Source organism: Rhododendron vialii, chromosome 8a (genome assembly GCF_030253575.1).
Source record: "Rhododendron vialii isolate Sample 1 chromosome 8a, ASM3025357v1".
In the NCBI taxonomy this organism is placed as follows: domain Eukaryota; kingdom Viridiplantae; phylum Streptophyta; class Magnoliopsida; order Ericales; family Ericaceae; genus Rhododendron; species Rhododendron vialii.
In genome coordinates this window covers 10,372,785-10,388,932 of record NC_080564.1, presented here as the reverse complement: position 1 = coordinate 10,388,932, position 16,148 = coordinate 10,372,785, and the positions used below count along the sequence as shown (strand labels likewise).

The 16,148-nt window shown below is 37.9% G+C and overlaps 1 protein-coding gene across 1 annotated transcript; it reads right to left on the bottom strand.

Moving 5' to 3' along the window:
* Positions 1 to 3,158: 3,158 nt before the first annotated feature.
* On the bottom strand, positions 3,159 to 14,899 carry LOC131336469 (histone-lysine N-methyltransferase CLF). The gene is made up of 18 exons (XM_058372327.1): positions 14,759 to 14,899; positions 14,504 to 14,605; positions 14,081 to 14,406; positions 12,478 to 12,636; positions 11,563 to 11,647; positions 11,260 to 11,382; positions 11,123 to 11,170; positions 10,929 to 11,000; positions 9,512 to 9,727; positions 9,018 to 9,388; positions 8,152 to 8,308; positions 7,842 to 8,062; positions 7,542 to 7,673; positions 6,268 to 6,358; positions 4,806 to 4,853; positions 4,556 to 4,684; positions 4,374 to 4,451; positions 3,159 to 3,784 (listed from the first exon to the last, which is right to left on the bottom strand). Exons 1-18 carry the CDS (start codon positions 14,882 to 14,884, stop codon positions 3,593 to 3,595), a joined length of 2,676 nt encoding a protein of 891 aa, XP_058228310.1. The 5' UTR covers positions 14,885 to 14,899; the 3' UTR covers positions 3,159 to 3,592.
* Between the last annotated feature and the right edge of the window lie 1,249 nt (positions 14,900 to 16,148).

The following is a 16,148-nucleotide window of genomic DNA, read 5'->3' as shown; positions in this document are numbered from 1 at the left end:
CCACTCGTTCGGTTCGGATTCGGGGCCAAAAACATTGATACCCGACATGTCGGGGTCGGGGCCGAACCCGACCCGTGCACACCCCTAATCCCATATCCTCAAATTGTCTTGTTGCCCTGTTATGTCCTTGGTTATTAGTTACTCCGTAGTTGTTATCTTCTTGTCGATCGATACTAAGTTTACTGGTGTTGTCATAATTAGACTTTTGATATTTACCTTTGTCGCGATAAGTGTTCGACGCGCAAATTTAGGCCTTTAACAAAAAAAAATTTGTTTCGTTAAAAAAATCAAATTTTTTCCACAAATGAATAAATAGCAATGAGTTCTACTATATTGTGAAAAAAATTTAGATTTTTTAAAGAAAAACATGCATCTTTTGTAAGGCCTAGGTTTGTGCGCCGGATACTTATTTAGGGACAAAGGGAGTATTAGACTTTCTTTCCATTATGAGTGTTAATACCCGTATCATAATATAAATTATATAATTACGAGATGGTATTATAATTATTTCAAAGGTATAATTTGCAACATTAATTTAGTTCCATGCATAATCATTATTCATTACATTTCTTCTTGTCCTTTCTCCCTCTAGTTCAACTCAAAAAAATACACATTATTCAAATCTTTGACACTAGATTTGAAATAGCTTACATAAATCAGATTAGGGGAGGAAGGCAATTTTTTTTAGAAATAGCTTACATAAATCAGATGAGTGAGTTGTTTAAGCTTTGATTTATTGACAATATTAAATTTTCGTAGTCGTCCCTCTAGTTTTATGGCTGTCTCAATTTCGTCTCCATAGTTTGTTTTACGTTTCAAATTGGTAAAATCGTTAACATCGTTAATATAACTAATAGAAAAATATCATTAAAAAATTAAGTGCTCCAATTTTCAATCCGGTTGAACCGGTGCGAAGATCTTAGTTTTTTGATCATTTTATCCTAGATGGTCGTAATGAATTTTTGGCTCTAAGGCCTTTCAACGAGCACCCGAAGACTTCTTATTTAGTTTCAGGGCTCGGGAGCTCATTGAAAGGCCTTAGAGCCAAAAATTCATTATGACCATTTAAGATAAAATGATCAAAAAAATAAGATCTTCGCACCAGTTTAAACAGATTGAAAATTGGAACACTTAATTTTTTACACCGTTTATGTATTAAAAAATATAGTTAAAAAATTAAGTGTTCTAATTTTTAATCTGTTTGAACTGGTGCGAAGATCTCATTTTTCTGATCATTTTATCTTAAATGGTCATAATGAATTTTTGGCTCTAAGACCTTAATTTCAATGAGCATCCTAAGATAGCTCTAAAACTAAATAAGGAGTCTTCGGGTGCTCATTGAAAAGTCTTAGAGCCAAAAATTCATTACGACCATCTAGGATAAAATGATCAAAAAAATAAGATTTTCGCACCGGTTCAACCGGATTAAAAATTGGAGCACTTAATTTTTTAATGATATTTTTCCGTTAGTTTCATTAACGGTGTTAACGATTTTACCAATTTGAAACGTAAAACAAACTACATGAACGAAATTGAGACGATTGAAACTAGAGGAACAAAATTGAAACAACCGTAAAACTAGAGGAACGACTACGAAAACTTGTTCTTTATCAATTTATGCATGCAAGGTACGTAGACAAAGTCGCAAAAGACTTGGATTTACTGTCTAGTCATCAAAAGGATACTAATAAGTCTAAAGAGTAAGACTAGCTCTGGCCAAAATGCTCCCCTCAACTACCATTATCAAAGGGACTAAGTCATTTCTTCACCATTTAGGTCTTGAACTAGGTGTCGTCTATTACTTCAAGTATATGGACAAATAGAACTATGAACTGCTGAGTGTTTTCTTTGCAAAAGTACTTTTCAATATCCAAAGACTCCCTCCCTCTCGGACTCGGATGCTATGTCTGACCCCCTCTATCCTACCCCTCTGCCCTAGTCTTCAAACTACGACACGTGTCCATCTTACCATAAACCAAAAGATCCTACCACACCCAACCGGCCCTCCCCCTTCACCCTTGTTAGGGAATTCACTTTCCGCAACCCATGTCACCACCACAGAAGGCGTCGACGTATTTAGCCTCCTTCGGTCCGGCGTACCAGGCTGCTTAGCCACCGCAAAAGGCGCCGACGATGGCGTATTTGGCCCCCTCTAATCTAGCGTTTGAGACCGCTTAGCCCTGCAAATGGTGGCAGCAGTAGTGTCGTCGATACTGTTCAAGAAACAAGTGATGACGAATGCCGTCGCGATGGAATGGAATTGGACCAGAAGAGGATGAATAGGAAAGTAGCAGGGGAGAAGACAAGGGTGAAAGGGGGAGGGGTTGGGTGTTGTAGGATCTTTTGGTTTGTGGTAAGATGAACACGTGTTGTAGTTTGAGAACTGGGACAGAGGGAGTAGGACAGAGGATCCACTCCCTCTCCCTCTCCCTCTCACCAAGTCTAACCAAGTCCAACCCTAACAACTCTCTCTCTCTCTCACCCAGTCTAACCAAGTCCAACCCCTAACAAAATGATCAAGGTGGCCAATTTATATGCAAAATGGAAAGGTTCCCATTGGTGCAAAGGTCTTAGAATAGTGTTTGTACGAGGTTATGTTGCCCCTTTTGTGTTCTACTGACTGACTGTGATTTGACACCGTGCCCATTCAACCCGACGCCGAGAACACCACCCCTACATCGATGCACCGAAACTCCATTGCCATCATATCACCACCGAAACTCCATTGCCATCATATCACCTAAGCCATCGCCTCTACATGATCACCTTACACCGCCGCCCAATTCTTATTTTTTCCCAATCGATAGGATATGAGAGATCATGACATCAATTAGAAAGTACAAACCACGAACCACTACATTATGGGTGTGAGAATCCGCGGCTATCAATATATCAGTTTGTCACCTCAAACAAGCTGCAGTTTAATTGGTAGATAGAAATTATCATGCGACCCTGTGAACCAGAACTATGAGAGAGAGAGAGAGAGAGAGAGAGAGAGATGGCCAATATAGTTGGCCAATTGATACACACAAACCAAGATGTATTGCAATGTATATACATACATATACGCGCGCATGTGTATAGCATCAACAACTTTTTGATAGTACTCCTGCAGAATAAGCTTGACATTTAATAATAGGCACATCATTCGGTATTAGTTTCCAATACGAAAATGCTGGTTTTGAATAATTTTCCACTGGAAAAAAATGTCATGGAGAGTTTCTTACGAATAAAGCAACCTTCAATTCATAGTTAGCCTAAACATACTTCTGATAAACATACTTCATCAGATCACATCCACCAATTCTCTGTTTAACATGTAAACAATTGTGTAAGAAATGGTAAGGAGTCACTAAAAGCTTTCTATGCATTCCGGCTTGGGTCAATAAACTCAGCTCTCCAGTAGTAAGCATGAATGGGGAAAACAAAATTAGACAAGTTAATTAGAGGAGAGAACAATGGCCTCTCCGGCAACTGAATGACTGAGAATCTACCTTTCCTCGGATGTCAATGGTAACGAGGCTTCTATCTCAAAAAGAACGGTCAAAAAGGGGGTGAAAAAAATTCAATTAGGGTTAATATAAATACTCAGTTAAGCAAGCTTCTTAGCACGACCGCTTGAAGGAGCAGTGTCCTCTTTTTTAGAACCAGACGATTCAGGCTTCCTCGCCCAAGCAGGAGCTCTGTCTGCCTCGTAACGGTAGTCATAGAAGAGTTCCTCCCCCGCACTAATTCTTTCTTTAGCAAATATTCCAACCCTGTGATCCCCAGCAACCATCATGACCTACAAAAGAAAGTTTATTGCAGGTGAAGACTTTATTAGCCAAGGCACAAAAATGTTGTTTCTTTTCCATTGAAAAGATCATAATGTTCTTGTTTCTCGGGAGTCAGGAGACCGAAAGGAAATATTAGTGGAATTCCCACCGTACATACTGAATCATGTCAAGTTTCCACAAAACATAGAGGATGGAACATTGAGTTGTTCAAGTTTAAGCACCGATTACAATGCTATGTCGGTCTTTGGTCAGTACGGTAAGCCAGCGTCTCAAGTGACCAAAAAAGAGAAAGACACAATCGCTTTATGAATTCTCTTAGAGGCTCAAAAGAGGCAAGTGTAAACACGGATGCTAATAAATGTTCTCGATCTAGTTTTTATCATAAAGAATCTAACGCTACCATCTATCCACTATTGGAATTTTCATCCACTATGTTCTGGCTCCATTTTCAAAATGTAACCAGTATGTTTCATTTTTCTAGCTAACCGTAACAATTTGATCCTTGAATTCAGCTAAATCCACAATATTTCTGTCCTTTTTTTTTGAATTTTTTTGTTTGTGTTCAAACCACTTTTTGCACAAAAATGCCAGGGTTACCTTAGCATAGCAATTCGGATTTGGCGAATGGTTGGCAAACTTCAATTTGTCACCCTTCCGGAAAGCATCAAGAACAAACTATACAGAAAAAGAAAAAAAAAAAACGTGTATTCAATCCATAAGAACAGAAGATATATAGTTTGAACTTTGAACAAATGAGAAGGGCATGTGGTGTATCATGCCTGATCATTGAGATTAAAGAGAAACGAAGAATTTTCACGGTCATAGATCTTGCCACGTTTGTCTGCTTCTCGATGCGAGATCAATTCACCGGTATACTCGCCAAGGTATTCATGTTTGCCAACACTATTCTGGAGAGACCATGCAAAAGAAGAAAAAAACTATGCTGGAGAGTAGCCAAAAGGCAAAAAAATCTCAAAGAAGAGAAAAAGCAAGGTAAGAGTAATGCATAAAATACTGTAGTATTATTACCTTCAAGAAAGCTCCCCAGCCAGATACATCAGATCTTCCAAGTAAAACCTGTACAAGCATGGAAGATAACAAAACTCGTTAACAAAAATTTGAGTGTAGTTCTACCATAGAAATGTCAACCCAGTTCAATTCGGTGTCACTAATAACCAGTATCTACCAAATATAGTTGACGCACCTATATTAAATTCTTGGATCAAATAACAATATAGTGCCAAAAAAATCAAACATACGAAATAGGTGCTACACTGCTTCCCACATTAAGGGAGTGTTAAAAATATTTGGCAACCATTAGTGCCACTCCAAATCGCTGCACAAGATTTGGCAGTTAAACAAAACATTCCACCTATAAATTGTTAAAAAAAACCCCAATTCAATAAGCAGGATGAATCTTATCAGCCATCAGAGTTCACAGGTGCACTTTATAACTGAGAATTGGATTTACAACAAAATAAAAAAGACACTAATATTTCACAGATCCACATGCCAATATTAGTATATCCCGGTTGATGTTATGCTTGGGTTGTGGAAGCAGCCATTGTGGCTTTGGGAATAATCCGTCCCTTCAGAAAATGTCAACAATGATTCTGAAGAAATTTCTTCTTGAGACAAGAAAATTGCATAAGCAACTCAAATAGCTAGACCATTACCTACATTGGCAATCCAACCATGGAGGTGGGACATACCTAACATTTTCACATGTCAAGCAAAGGTAATGCCTTCACAGATATTGAACATTGGAAAACCTACAGGAAGACCATGACTTTGGCAAAGATATATTTAGAGCCTTTATCCACTTCTTTGTACAGAAAAAACAAAAAAGCACAAGAATTTATTCTTCATGCCCAAAATTGTCTCTTGGTACTAAGGAATTTCAAGCCCCCACCAATATCTCAATCTTTCCATCGGTACTATTTCCAGAATCACCTTATGTTGTTGGACTACTGTCCCTCCCGTTCAAAAATAAAAGATCCCATAAGAAATGAAAACTGAAAGCCTCGTACTGATAAATTTCCAACAGCATTTATGGTGGGATTGCTAAGTTGCCAATTGTCCCAAAAACTTAACCTGTTAGAATGGGCCGTTGGGGAGAAGTAGATGCAAAAGGGGAACAAATGCAGAGAAACTTGAACCCAAGACCTCTCACAATTCACAACCTAAGCTCTGACACCATATTAAGTTACCAATTGTCCCAAAAGCTTAAGCTGTTAGGAAATGGACCCAACGAAGTATATCAAGCTATCTAACAGGGATCACCTTCAAAATGGATAGTGAAAGGATCTAGAAGGAAAAAAAGGGAAATTCCTAATAGCTATTAGACAATTGTGTGAAAGTTTCGAAAACCTCAATTCAACACCAAATTAAACAAAGAAGTTGATTTCCAAAGACAGGTGCCTCAAATGACAAAGTTTCTTCTCTGGCTTTGCAACAATAAAGAGAGACAACAAAATAACATCATGATTACCCTTTGTTGCTGTTTGAGAAGAAGCTTCATGTTCCTACATTCATAATTATCACCTCTTTGAGAGGGAACCCCAAGAGTGCCATCACCACAGCTGCAAAAACCAGGTTTTCAGAAGGCATGAATGGTGCAGATAAACACTCAAAAACCATGTGATATTCAGATTCATGCTTCCAGATTTCAGAAACTTGCTCTGCACTCCACCACACCACTAAGTGATGCGATAAAGATGGATGTAAGGGAAGAGCTGAGGCGGGCTTGGTAAGGAGCAAGGCGGAACCCAGGTCAACTTTTACATTCTTCAATCGACCAATGGGAAATCATTGACGGGGTCAATAACTGCTACTTCATAAGTACACGCGTGGGTGCATGCATGATAATACGACATGTCAGAACGTTTTTGTTCTCATAAACAAAAACTTAACTATACTAATTTGAACCAAACTGGGCACACGTAACTGTCAATTGATATTTTTCCATTTTGTTTAAACATCTCATCTAATTCCAGTAAGTGAGATGTTAAGGAAAATTTCCCAAAATAAAATGATACCGAATATTTGCCTTGTTCGTTTAGCATATTTAGTTTGTTTTAACTTTGTTTTTCAATCATTACCCTATTTCTCCAATTATTAATTTCATTTCTCTCTCTATCTCTCTCTACTCATTACCCCTCTCTCCAATCATTACCCTATTTCTCTCTCCACACACTACCAAAACTAAAATACCCAAATGTGCTAAACGAACAAGGCCTATTCGTGCTGAAGTTAAGAGGATATTCTACAAAAGCAAAATTTATTCCGCTACCAAGAATATGTAAGATTCAAGCTACAATTTCTCGTCTTACACATTAGAGCCAACATTGTCATGAAGAAGAGACAGACTACAACCATGCCCAGAACCCTTGTCTTCTTTATATTAACTCTGAATTCAAAATTTTTATTGCTCTATATCAGATTCTCAACCTTAAAAATGATGATCTGACTCAGCAGCATCTTGGCAGTTACCCATGCATGATGCACCGATCAAATCAGATAAAAAAAGTTGGCCCATGCATCAAAAGTGGAGTATATGTTGGGCATCTTTATATCTAACCTCATCCTAGCCTTGAATAGATCCTTTAATTCAAATTGTTTTAGAACAATGCCAAGCATTTTCTTCAAATTGAATGGGTTCAATTTATCATCAAAAATAAGCTTCTAAAGCCTCCGAAGATAGTTTTCACAAACATCTAGATACTGGCAAACCGAAAAGATCCAGATCAATAGTCATACACTCACCTGACCCAGCAATTCCTGCAAACATCTGGATCACATTCTCGGCCAGCGGCAAAGCATGGACATTGACGACTCCGACACTGGCTTTTGGCACAATGACAGCCTCTGAAGCGATTTTTACAAGTCTTTGGGCATCTAAAATAGAAAGGAAAAATAGCTTTTTAAAGCAGCAAGACTTGTCAAGTTGTGTCGATGATGAAAAACACATACAAATAAAAGCCACGTCGTAGCCCACATGAATGAAGAATAAACATAAAGAAAACCCAATGCTTATTTCTCCCATAAAGAAAAACGACGACTTACCCGCAGTATTTTTCACAGCAGGTCTCATTTAGAAGGCAAGGACACTCCTTCCCGCAGGAAGATTGACACCCACAGGGATTGTATTGCCGGCAAGGAAGATCTTTCCTCTCTGAAATCCGCTTTCTCATTGAGTGGTACCCAGCAGACTTCCATGAGTACTTTAACCGACGAACTTTACCTCTCCTCCGTAAAAACCTTGATCTTCTTCTAACTTTATTACTCTGGTGAACATTTCACCCCAAGAAAAGCAAGATATTATCTTCGGTTAAGGATTAATGAAATGCCAAAAACACATACGGACAAAACTCACCGTGGTGTCATTACAATCAACCTTGGAGAAGCCGTCAAGCAGAGAATCTGCACCATCACCTGCTCGAGAGAATATTCCATTCTCAGAGCAATTCATGTATTGGAATACTTCTGAACAAGTCTTCATTCCATTCATAAGGTTCCTAGCAATTAAACAGCTGCAATGACCGATAAAGAACGTCACTAGGGAATCAATTGATTGTAAGAACTTCCAAAAGATCTCAAAATGTTTGGGAATCCAGTCAGACAGATCAAAAGATAAATTGTGGAGTTTCCAATTCAAATGCAGCCATAGCTCAGATTGAGATGAGCAAACCAAGTGGTTAAATAAAGAAAGGCAGAAAATGGAACTATGTGGAAGGGCTCATACGGGCTGTGGTTTTGTTTACCTGAGTTTATGTCTTAAGCTTCAAGGTACATCTTTTGTTGATAATAAAATTACGCTCTACACCTGCTTACACTATAGGAATACCACCATTGACCTAATCCTGCTGACAACTATAATGACAGCAAGCTTATTGACTCAGTCATGGATAACAAAAAAAATACCATGTAATTAATTGTTTGATAACTTTGATTACTGGAAATGAAGCCACAGCACAAGTTCAAGAGCTTATAGAAGCCTAAGGTAATTGAATTCAGTCACTGCCAAAAGAAATTTTAGGGAAACAAACAAACTTAAAATTCATCTCATAAGCTGACCTCTGCATGCAGATATATTTTGCAAAGCCCAATAGTACACAAGGGCCAAGGCTACTAAAACAATTCTCCAAGTAACGTGAGAACTCGTGTATATTTTCAAATTCTCTAGAAGCTCGCTAAAAATAGCTAACCCAATCGAACACAACAAAAATTCAAGTAACTAACCTCTTCCTTCCAAATATCTCAACACCTTTTTCATAAAGGGCTTTCTCCATAGGTTTCCATGATTTCCTGTCACTTGTTACTTGTTTACAAATATTTTCGCCCACTAACTCTTCTTTCCGCAAGGTGTCATCACGACAAGCTGGTCGGTTACTAATAATCTCATTTGATGAACCAAAAGGAACCTCCCGCTGCACATTTTTTTGACCGTCAACTATTGTTGAGTCCTTCCTACAAGCCTTTCCAGCACTTGAAGACTTCAGTTTCTGTGAAGAACTAGCATCTTCATTTTCCTTACGAGAAGTAGATCGAAGCTTCATATCTCTCGACCCAAGAGTATCAGAGTCAGAAGCCACCATTTTCTTCTGCCTTTTCTGCATGCAAAGTAAAACAAGTTCAGCAACTTAGTTGCTACTCCTTTTATGAATACAAAATTTGCCGCCAAGCCTCGACTTGGATAGCGACGGAGAGCGAGGAGTAGAGTTAAAATCCTGTACAGGTCTGGCCTCTGAGTCACTGCTTTCTGACATGTTTTTTGCATTTGATGAAGCACTTTCACTTTGACATGATTTTTCCCTCCTTCGTACAGATGGACCCAGAGATTTTATCCCGGAGATCGGAGCCCCAGTCCCATCAGAGGAAGGGACTGGTTTTTCTTGAGAATTGGTTCGCATGGGAGAAGTTATAGTAGCATTGCATCCTGAATTTAGAACCTGAAAAAGGTGAATTTGCAGATACTTGATTGGTTTGCTCACCCATTCTTCAAAGATAGATTGCATTCTATATCTATCAAAGCAATCATATGATACGGATGTTGTTGCCCAAACGATAGCAGCAATTCTGAAAAATGCTATGGCATCACATCTAAAAAGGAAGGAGATGAGAAGCAACAACACCAAGAAATTGGAAGATAACTTGGAAGGTCTTAGCACCAACCTACAGTACGTTTCATTATCCAGTTCACGATTCATACAAAGTAAATATGAATCGATAAGTGAATCAACTTAGGAATAGCATCTATGATGAATCTTGTGATTCAAGAGTCCATTTATAACTAATGCTTTGTGTTATTTTTGAAACTGTTAGATCTGACGATTTCGGATGCTTTTTACCTCTTTTCTATCTTGGAAAAAAGCAATAATATTGCTTCCTAAAGGCTAGAGTGTTTAATGATCATGCATATTCTTGATCATTTGGTGGTTATAGTCTACGAATGATCCAGATCAGGTTTGTGACATTTGTCCACCATTGTTTCTTAGTTTTTCTTAAAACAATATCAAAATAATCTTTTAAAGAGGTGTAATTGTAAAATAAAACTTGTACTAATAAATAATGAATTGCAATTGGTAATATAAACATATTCGAACATGACATATTGACATGAGCAAAACTAGATGGACTCAACATATGTTTTTTAATTATTTACATTTTCTAAACTAGTATTATTATACAAAAAGTTGTGAATCTTGTCTAGTATTATATCTTATATGAATGCAATTTCTCTTAAATCTATCTTTTGAATTTTCGTTCCCTCTAGTTCATACATCATTACATAATCGATTAGGGTATATAGGATAGTACATAAAAAAAGGTGCTCAACGCCTCAGATCCGAACCTCTTGTTAGATAAGCAAGCTTATAGCTATTAGATTACTTGATCATCATTCAGAAGAATCAGAACAATTTTTTTCCCATTTGTAGTCATTGTCAATGTCTATATCTATGTACACATGTTTATTTTTCATTTTTGGCTGTTTACTCTGAGAACAGTAACTGAAACTTTAAGATTCACAATTTGACCCGCGCTAGACAATTTCGCTCGATCATTTGACAACTACACCTAAATGTATTCTACTTCACTCGAACAATCCAGAACTGACTATCACTGTTTGAAGAAAACAATTATAAAATGTACCAGTTTATAGCAAAGTGGGCCACATGGTACATTTTCGTCATCTGCACAGCTCCCTGGAAGTGTATTCTCAGCCTGACAATTGATATAACACTGAATAAATTACAATCCTGACAAATAGGCAGACAACATTCTGAAAGTAGCAGATAACAATGATTTTATATGACTGCATAACCTAACATACATAACCAAGTTACCTGAAAGACGAGATCCTGGGAACATCCATGCAATCGGCAATCAAAGACCTGCAAATAGAAAATGTAAAGAGTAAAGAGGTAGTCAGAGGATGACACAAAACAACATAGAAACCAACAAAACCTGCAGCTTTGCTTACAAGACATCGGCGACAAAACAAATTGTCAAAAGAATCCAGAGCCGCATCAAGATCTTTATCAAGAAATGAATTCCAGTGGTCCTCTACAGAAATTTCTCCCTTACTAAGAACTTCGTATCTCTCCTGTATAAGATGTTTGGTGATGATTCATATCTCTGTAAAGCCAGCACAAAACAAATGGGAAACAGCTGGACCAGAGTTTTCACTATGACCAGTTTTACCACTGAAAAGCAAAAGCACTTTATTCAACAGAGAACAAACTAAGACCGATGCAATTGTCCCATATGAACTGCATATACATACCTTGATTTCACAAGGTTTTCTGGAAAAGCACTGAGCTAGTGCATCCAATGCAGTATCCGATAAACCAACTTCATTTATGGTCATTCTAGAAAGAAAACCAAACAATACAAGGGGTAAATCTGCAAGAATATGCATAAATACAAATTGTCCATCCAAGGTATAAGAACAAATAACAACAAAAATTCATTTCAAATTCCAACAAAGTCAAAACTAGATTTTCTGCTAAAATATGTTGAAAGTTGAGTGCTTAGTAAAATCCGCCAGAAAAATAGCAAGAGAAAATAAATGGTAGCTGGGAAACACATCTCATCGCTCTAATACTATGAGAACATTGAGACGCTTTCAGGGGAAAGGTATTCGCATTTCTTCAATTATAACTAGAAAAACCCTAATCTATTGTGTAGTTCTGCCCTTAAATTTCTAAGGAACTTTAACGCTGTTCTTATCACATATCTGTTTGGAGATGAAATTCCGTGTCACCTTTTCGTCCAATGAAGCATAAAACTTTATGAACTTTTTTTGAGAGAGAAAGAGGTAGGGGAAAAAGAAAAGATAATTGCGCTTCCAGCAAAAGACAATAGAGTTTCAGGGAGGAGCAAACAATCATAAAAGGAGCAAATGCTTACATAAAGACATGAAAAGCAGTACAAAAAATAACATAGTAGGTTGGGGTAAAGGTTGGTGTAACCTATCTCCCAGCCCTACTATAAATGAGAGCCCTGTGAACTCGCACATGGAGATTTGTTCGCCCATTGAATAATGATTAGTGCTGAACCAATAGAAAGCATGAACACAGACGGTCTCTCCGTGTTAGTGAGAAGCCATCGCCTAAATCTTCTTTCCGCAGAAAGTTAGATGCATAAAAGAACCCCTATTGGAGATTATGAACCGCATTGGACATTCAGTTATACTAACCGAAGAATATAATCTTCAGAGTCCACAAATTCTTTCTTTTCTTCTTCCTCGATTATTTCTTCCTCGCTATCGCTGCAAATTAGAGCTTCACCCCCATTCTGATCATAATATATCCTCCTTCGACCAACTACAGATTGATCCTCTGTCATTCTTTGATTCCTGCATACAAATCAGTCATAAGACAACAAGTTACAAGCTGCCATCATGACCATGCTAGAAACGTCATCATGACCAAATCTACTAATTGGTTGTGAATGATCCTACCAGACATAAGTATGATTGGTTTTCTTTCTTTTCCATTTTTCTCTTATCATAGAAAACATAACTAAAAATGGTATGAAAGACACTAGGCAACTTTAAGGTCTTGGTCCCATTAAAGGGGCGTAGAAGGCAGGTGTGAGATTCGGATGGACAAAGATCTAAATATGTGGAAACTTTATGTCCATTTCAAAATCAATTGGCAATGAGTGGAAAGGTCCCAGATGTTATTAAGTGATCACCCAATCTACTCCCAAGCAATGTGGGATTCATATCCTTAACATCCCCCCTCACGTGCAGCCGCGTTTGAGGTCTGTCACGTGTGGCCACTTTTTGGTTCCTATCATCGTGCAGCCTTTTTCGCTGGTCTGTCATTGCGGGGTGTGGATTGTAAATTACTAAATTTTATAAAATGTGGAGTGGAACAGGTCCTATCTCAAAACCAATTCGCAATGAGTGGAGAGGTTCCAGATGTTAAGTGATCACTCATTCCACTCCCAAGCAATGTGGGATTCATTTCCTTAACAAAATACAACACTGAAACTCTCAAAATTGAGGCCAAAATCTCCACAACACATAATAATGTAATGAATGGCCAATGGGTCCAATGAGCAGACTTTTGAACTTCAAAACAATAATAGGTAAAATAACAACAGAGAACTTTCAAGGACAAATAGGACAATGCTACAGGAAAAGACATGAACCTCTAAGATAGACCAGATGAGATTCCTTCACATGATGTGTACACGAATTTATGATGTCAACTCCACGCAATTGGAATTAAGAGCTTTGTGGACTAGTTTCTCTGCGCTTTCTCGCTGGCTAAGTTCACAAAGGCCCAACATGAGAACCATACCAGCCGCTGAACAGGGGAGTGGGGTCCCAAACACCCCACCACAATACTGTGTCCAAGGGAGCTCAAAACTCTGACCTCCCTATGTATAGGGCCAGGAGATACCAACCAGTCAACCACTCTATGGGTATTGTGGGGCAGAGTTTTAATGAACACAATCTATCACTATGATGTTGTCACTAATGGTTAATGAACACTTCTCGGAGAATTGATGGTTACAAAATTATCTGCAGAATTGATAACTACACATTATAACAATAAAACAAAGGGTAATTAGCAATAATGAATATAAAGCTATTTCACAATTTTAAATAATTATAAATGGCTGATGTGCATGAGGTCTAAAAATTCAAAAATCGCGTTCATTAAAGTTCTTAAAGGAGACAAACTGCAAGCAGCAAAAGAAAACACATGTCCGTTTGATGACCCATGGAAGCACGGACAAGAACGGCACTAAAATATACTTTGATATGCCTAGCAATCTTAACATACCTATCCAAGAAAATCCAAGTAGTATAAGGTGGTAGTCTTTTAACTTCTGTGAGCTTGATAGGGCGAACAGCATTCTTGACTGCTATACTAGATCCTAGCAAAATTGCTGAAGACGCATGGCAATCTTCTTGTGAGCTACTACTATCCATATCCCCGTTAGTTATGTCAATGCCATTTTGCATATCAATTGCGTCTTTCTGCCTCTTTGTCAGTAGGTCTATGCTCTTATCAATGCCGATTACCTTGTCATTTCTTCTTTCCAGTGATAACTTAAAAAGATGGGTACTGACATCAACCAACTTTAGCCTATTTTCTTCCATTCTTTTCTGGAGGCAAAAGATAAAAATCCATGGAAATATAATGTAAGTAGGATTTATATGTAAAGTGGATAAACAGATAATATAATCACAGGCAAGGACACACCTCTATAAAAAGACAACGGTCAGCAGCAACTTGTTTCTTTAAAGAATCAATAACTGATAAAAGTTCTATAGGAGCTGGGTTCATTACTTGCATCCCCGCCATCTGAAAAACAAAATCAACACTGGTTATCCTACTCAAGATTATGAATTACACATAATCCAGTAAATGGCCGAAATTAATGAAACAGAAGAGATGGGGATTTACATGGATCCTACTAAACGTATAGGATACCCATGTCGGACACATGACACTCACATAAGTAGGGGATCCGTGTCCAATATACGTCGTCGGAAATTCATCTGCAAGCGTATTTTGTAATTTGAATCTACCATGGACTCTCTGTGGAACTCCTACATTATTCATGAAATGCCCATAGGCCATGTGTAAAAACACTTGCTCCAAGACAATAAAAGAGATACTGAGGAGTTTAAATGTTTTGGTGTCTCCCCATGCAATTGAGATAAAGATAGATGAAACTGACTCTTAGAAACGTACCGGCATCCAGCACCCATACACTAGTCCATGTAATAGACTGTAGCATGTCCACAACCCACCCCTTGCAGCAAGTCACCCCGTAAGGGCCGTAACAATAAGTGGAATGGACTCTAAGCTCCCATATTACTATCTACTGTGTTTTACTAAAGTGAAACTAAAATGAAAACTTATTGTCGATTTGACACTATTATTTTAGCCAAGTTTCTGTTGCACTCGAAAATTTCCACTCCGTAGGAGTGCATAGAAGGAAAGGTGGAAAGTAGTAAATGGAGTTGGATATACAAATGGACCAGAAACTGAAAAGGGACAAGGAAATGAAATGAAAGAAGAGAGGTAATCAATAACCTAATGTAGTTGCAGTTGGCAATGAAAGCATACATCAAAAAGAAAGAAATAGAGTTGGATGGTGCCTTAAAACAAGACACATGAAGAAGAGTCAAGCCTAAAATATATATATAAACCATGCCAAACCAAATTAAATCTTGTGCCTTCGACTGGGGCCAAAAAAAGGTAATACGACAAATGGACGTCCAACATGAAAGGAAAGGAAAAATGATAGTCAAGATTGGAATATAAATGGAACAAAATGATTCTCTAAGAAGGCAACAAAGCGAAATACACGCACCACAGAGAGAGAGAGAGAGAGAGAGAGAGAGAGAGAGAGAGAGAGAGAGAGATGGCAGTAAAATTTGGAATTGGTATGATATTTGGGGAAAGGATGTCCCTCTGTCAGTAGCTTTTTTGGATCTGTACAACATTCCAGAGAATAAAAATGCTTTAGTCAAGGAGTATTCCTAGTCATCCATGCATAAAGTGGTCTGGGTGGTATTTTTTATAAAACATTGCAGGATTGGGAGGCTTTGGTGGAGTTCCTTGAGCTTCTTTATGGGAATGAGTTTGTCTAAAAAAGTAGACATGGTATACAGGTTGAAATGGAAACGTAGGAAGGAAATTTTCGCTGTCACATATGATGTAACCTGAAAACTCATACAATAATGAAATATACCACAGTGAATGTATTTCATTAAATATGTCTATATTGAGAAAATTGGATAAAAGGTTGAGGGATAACAAGTGACAAGAAGGGGCATAAACCACAGAATATCAAGGGGACTTTGAATCTACAAGAAGAATAGAGATAAGCGGGGAC

Coding starts and splice junctions, on each gene's coding strand:
- LOC131336469 (XM_058372327.1), bottom strand. CDS start 14,884: ATGGCCTATGGGCATTTCATGAATAATGTAGGAGTTCCACAGAGAGTC. Junction 8,309..9,017: donor GAGATATTTGGAAGGAAGAG/GTTAGTTACTTG, acceptor CGGTCATTGCAG/CTGTTTAATTGCTAGGAACC. Junction 3,785..4,373: donor ATCCGAATTGCTATGCTAAG/GTAACCCTGGCA, acceptor TTTCTTTTGTAG/GTCATGATGGTTGCTGGGGA.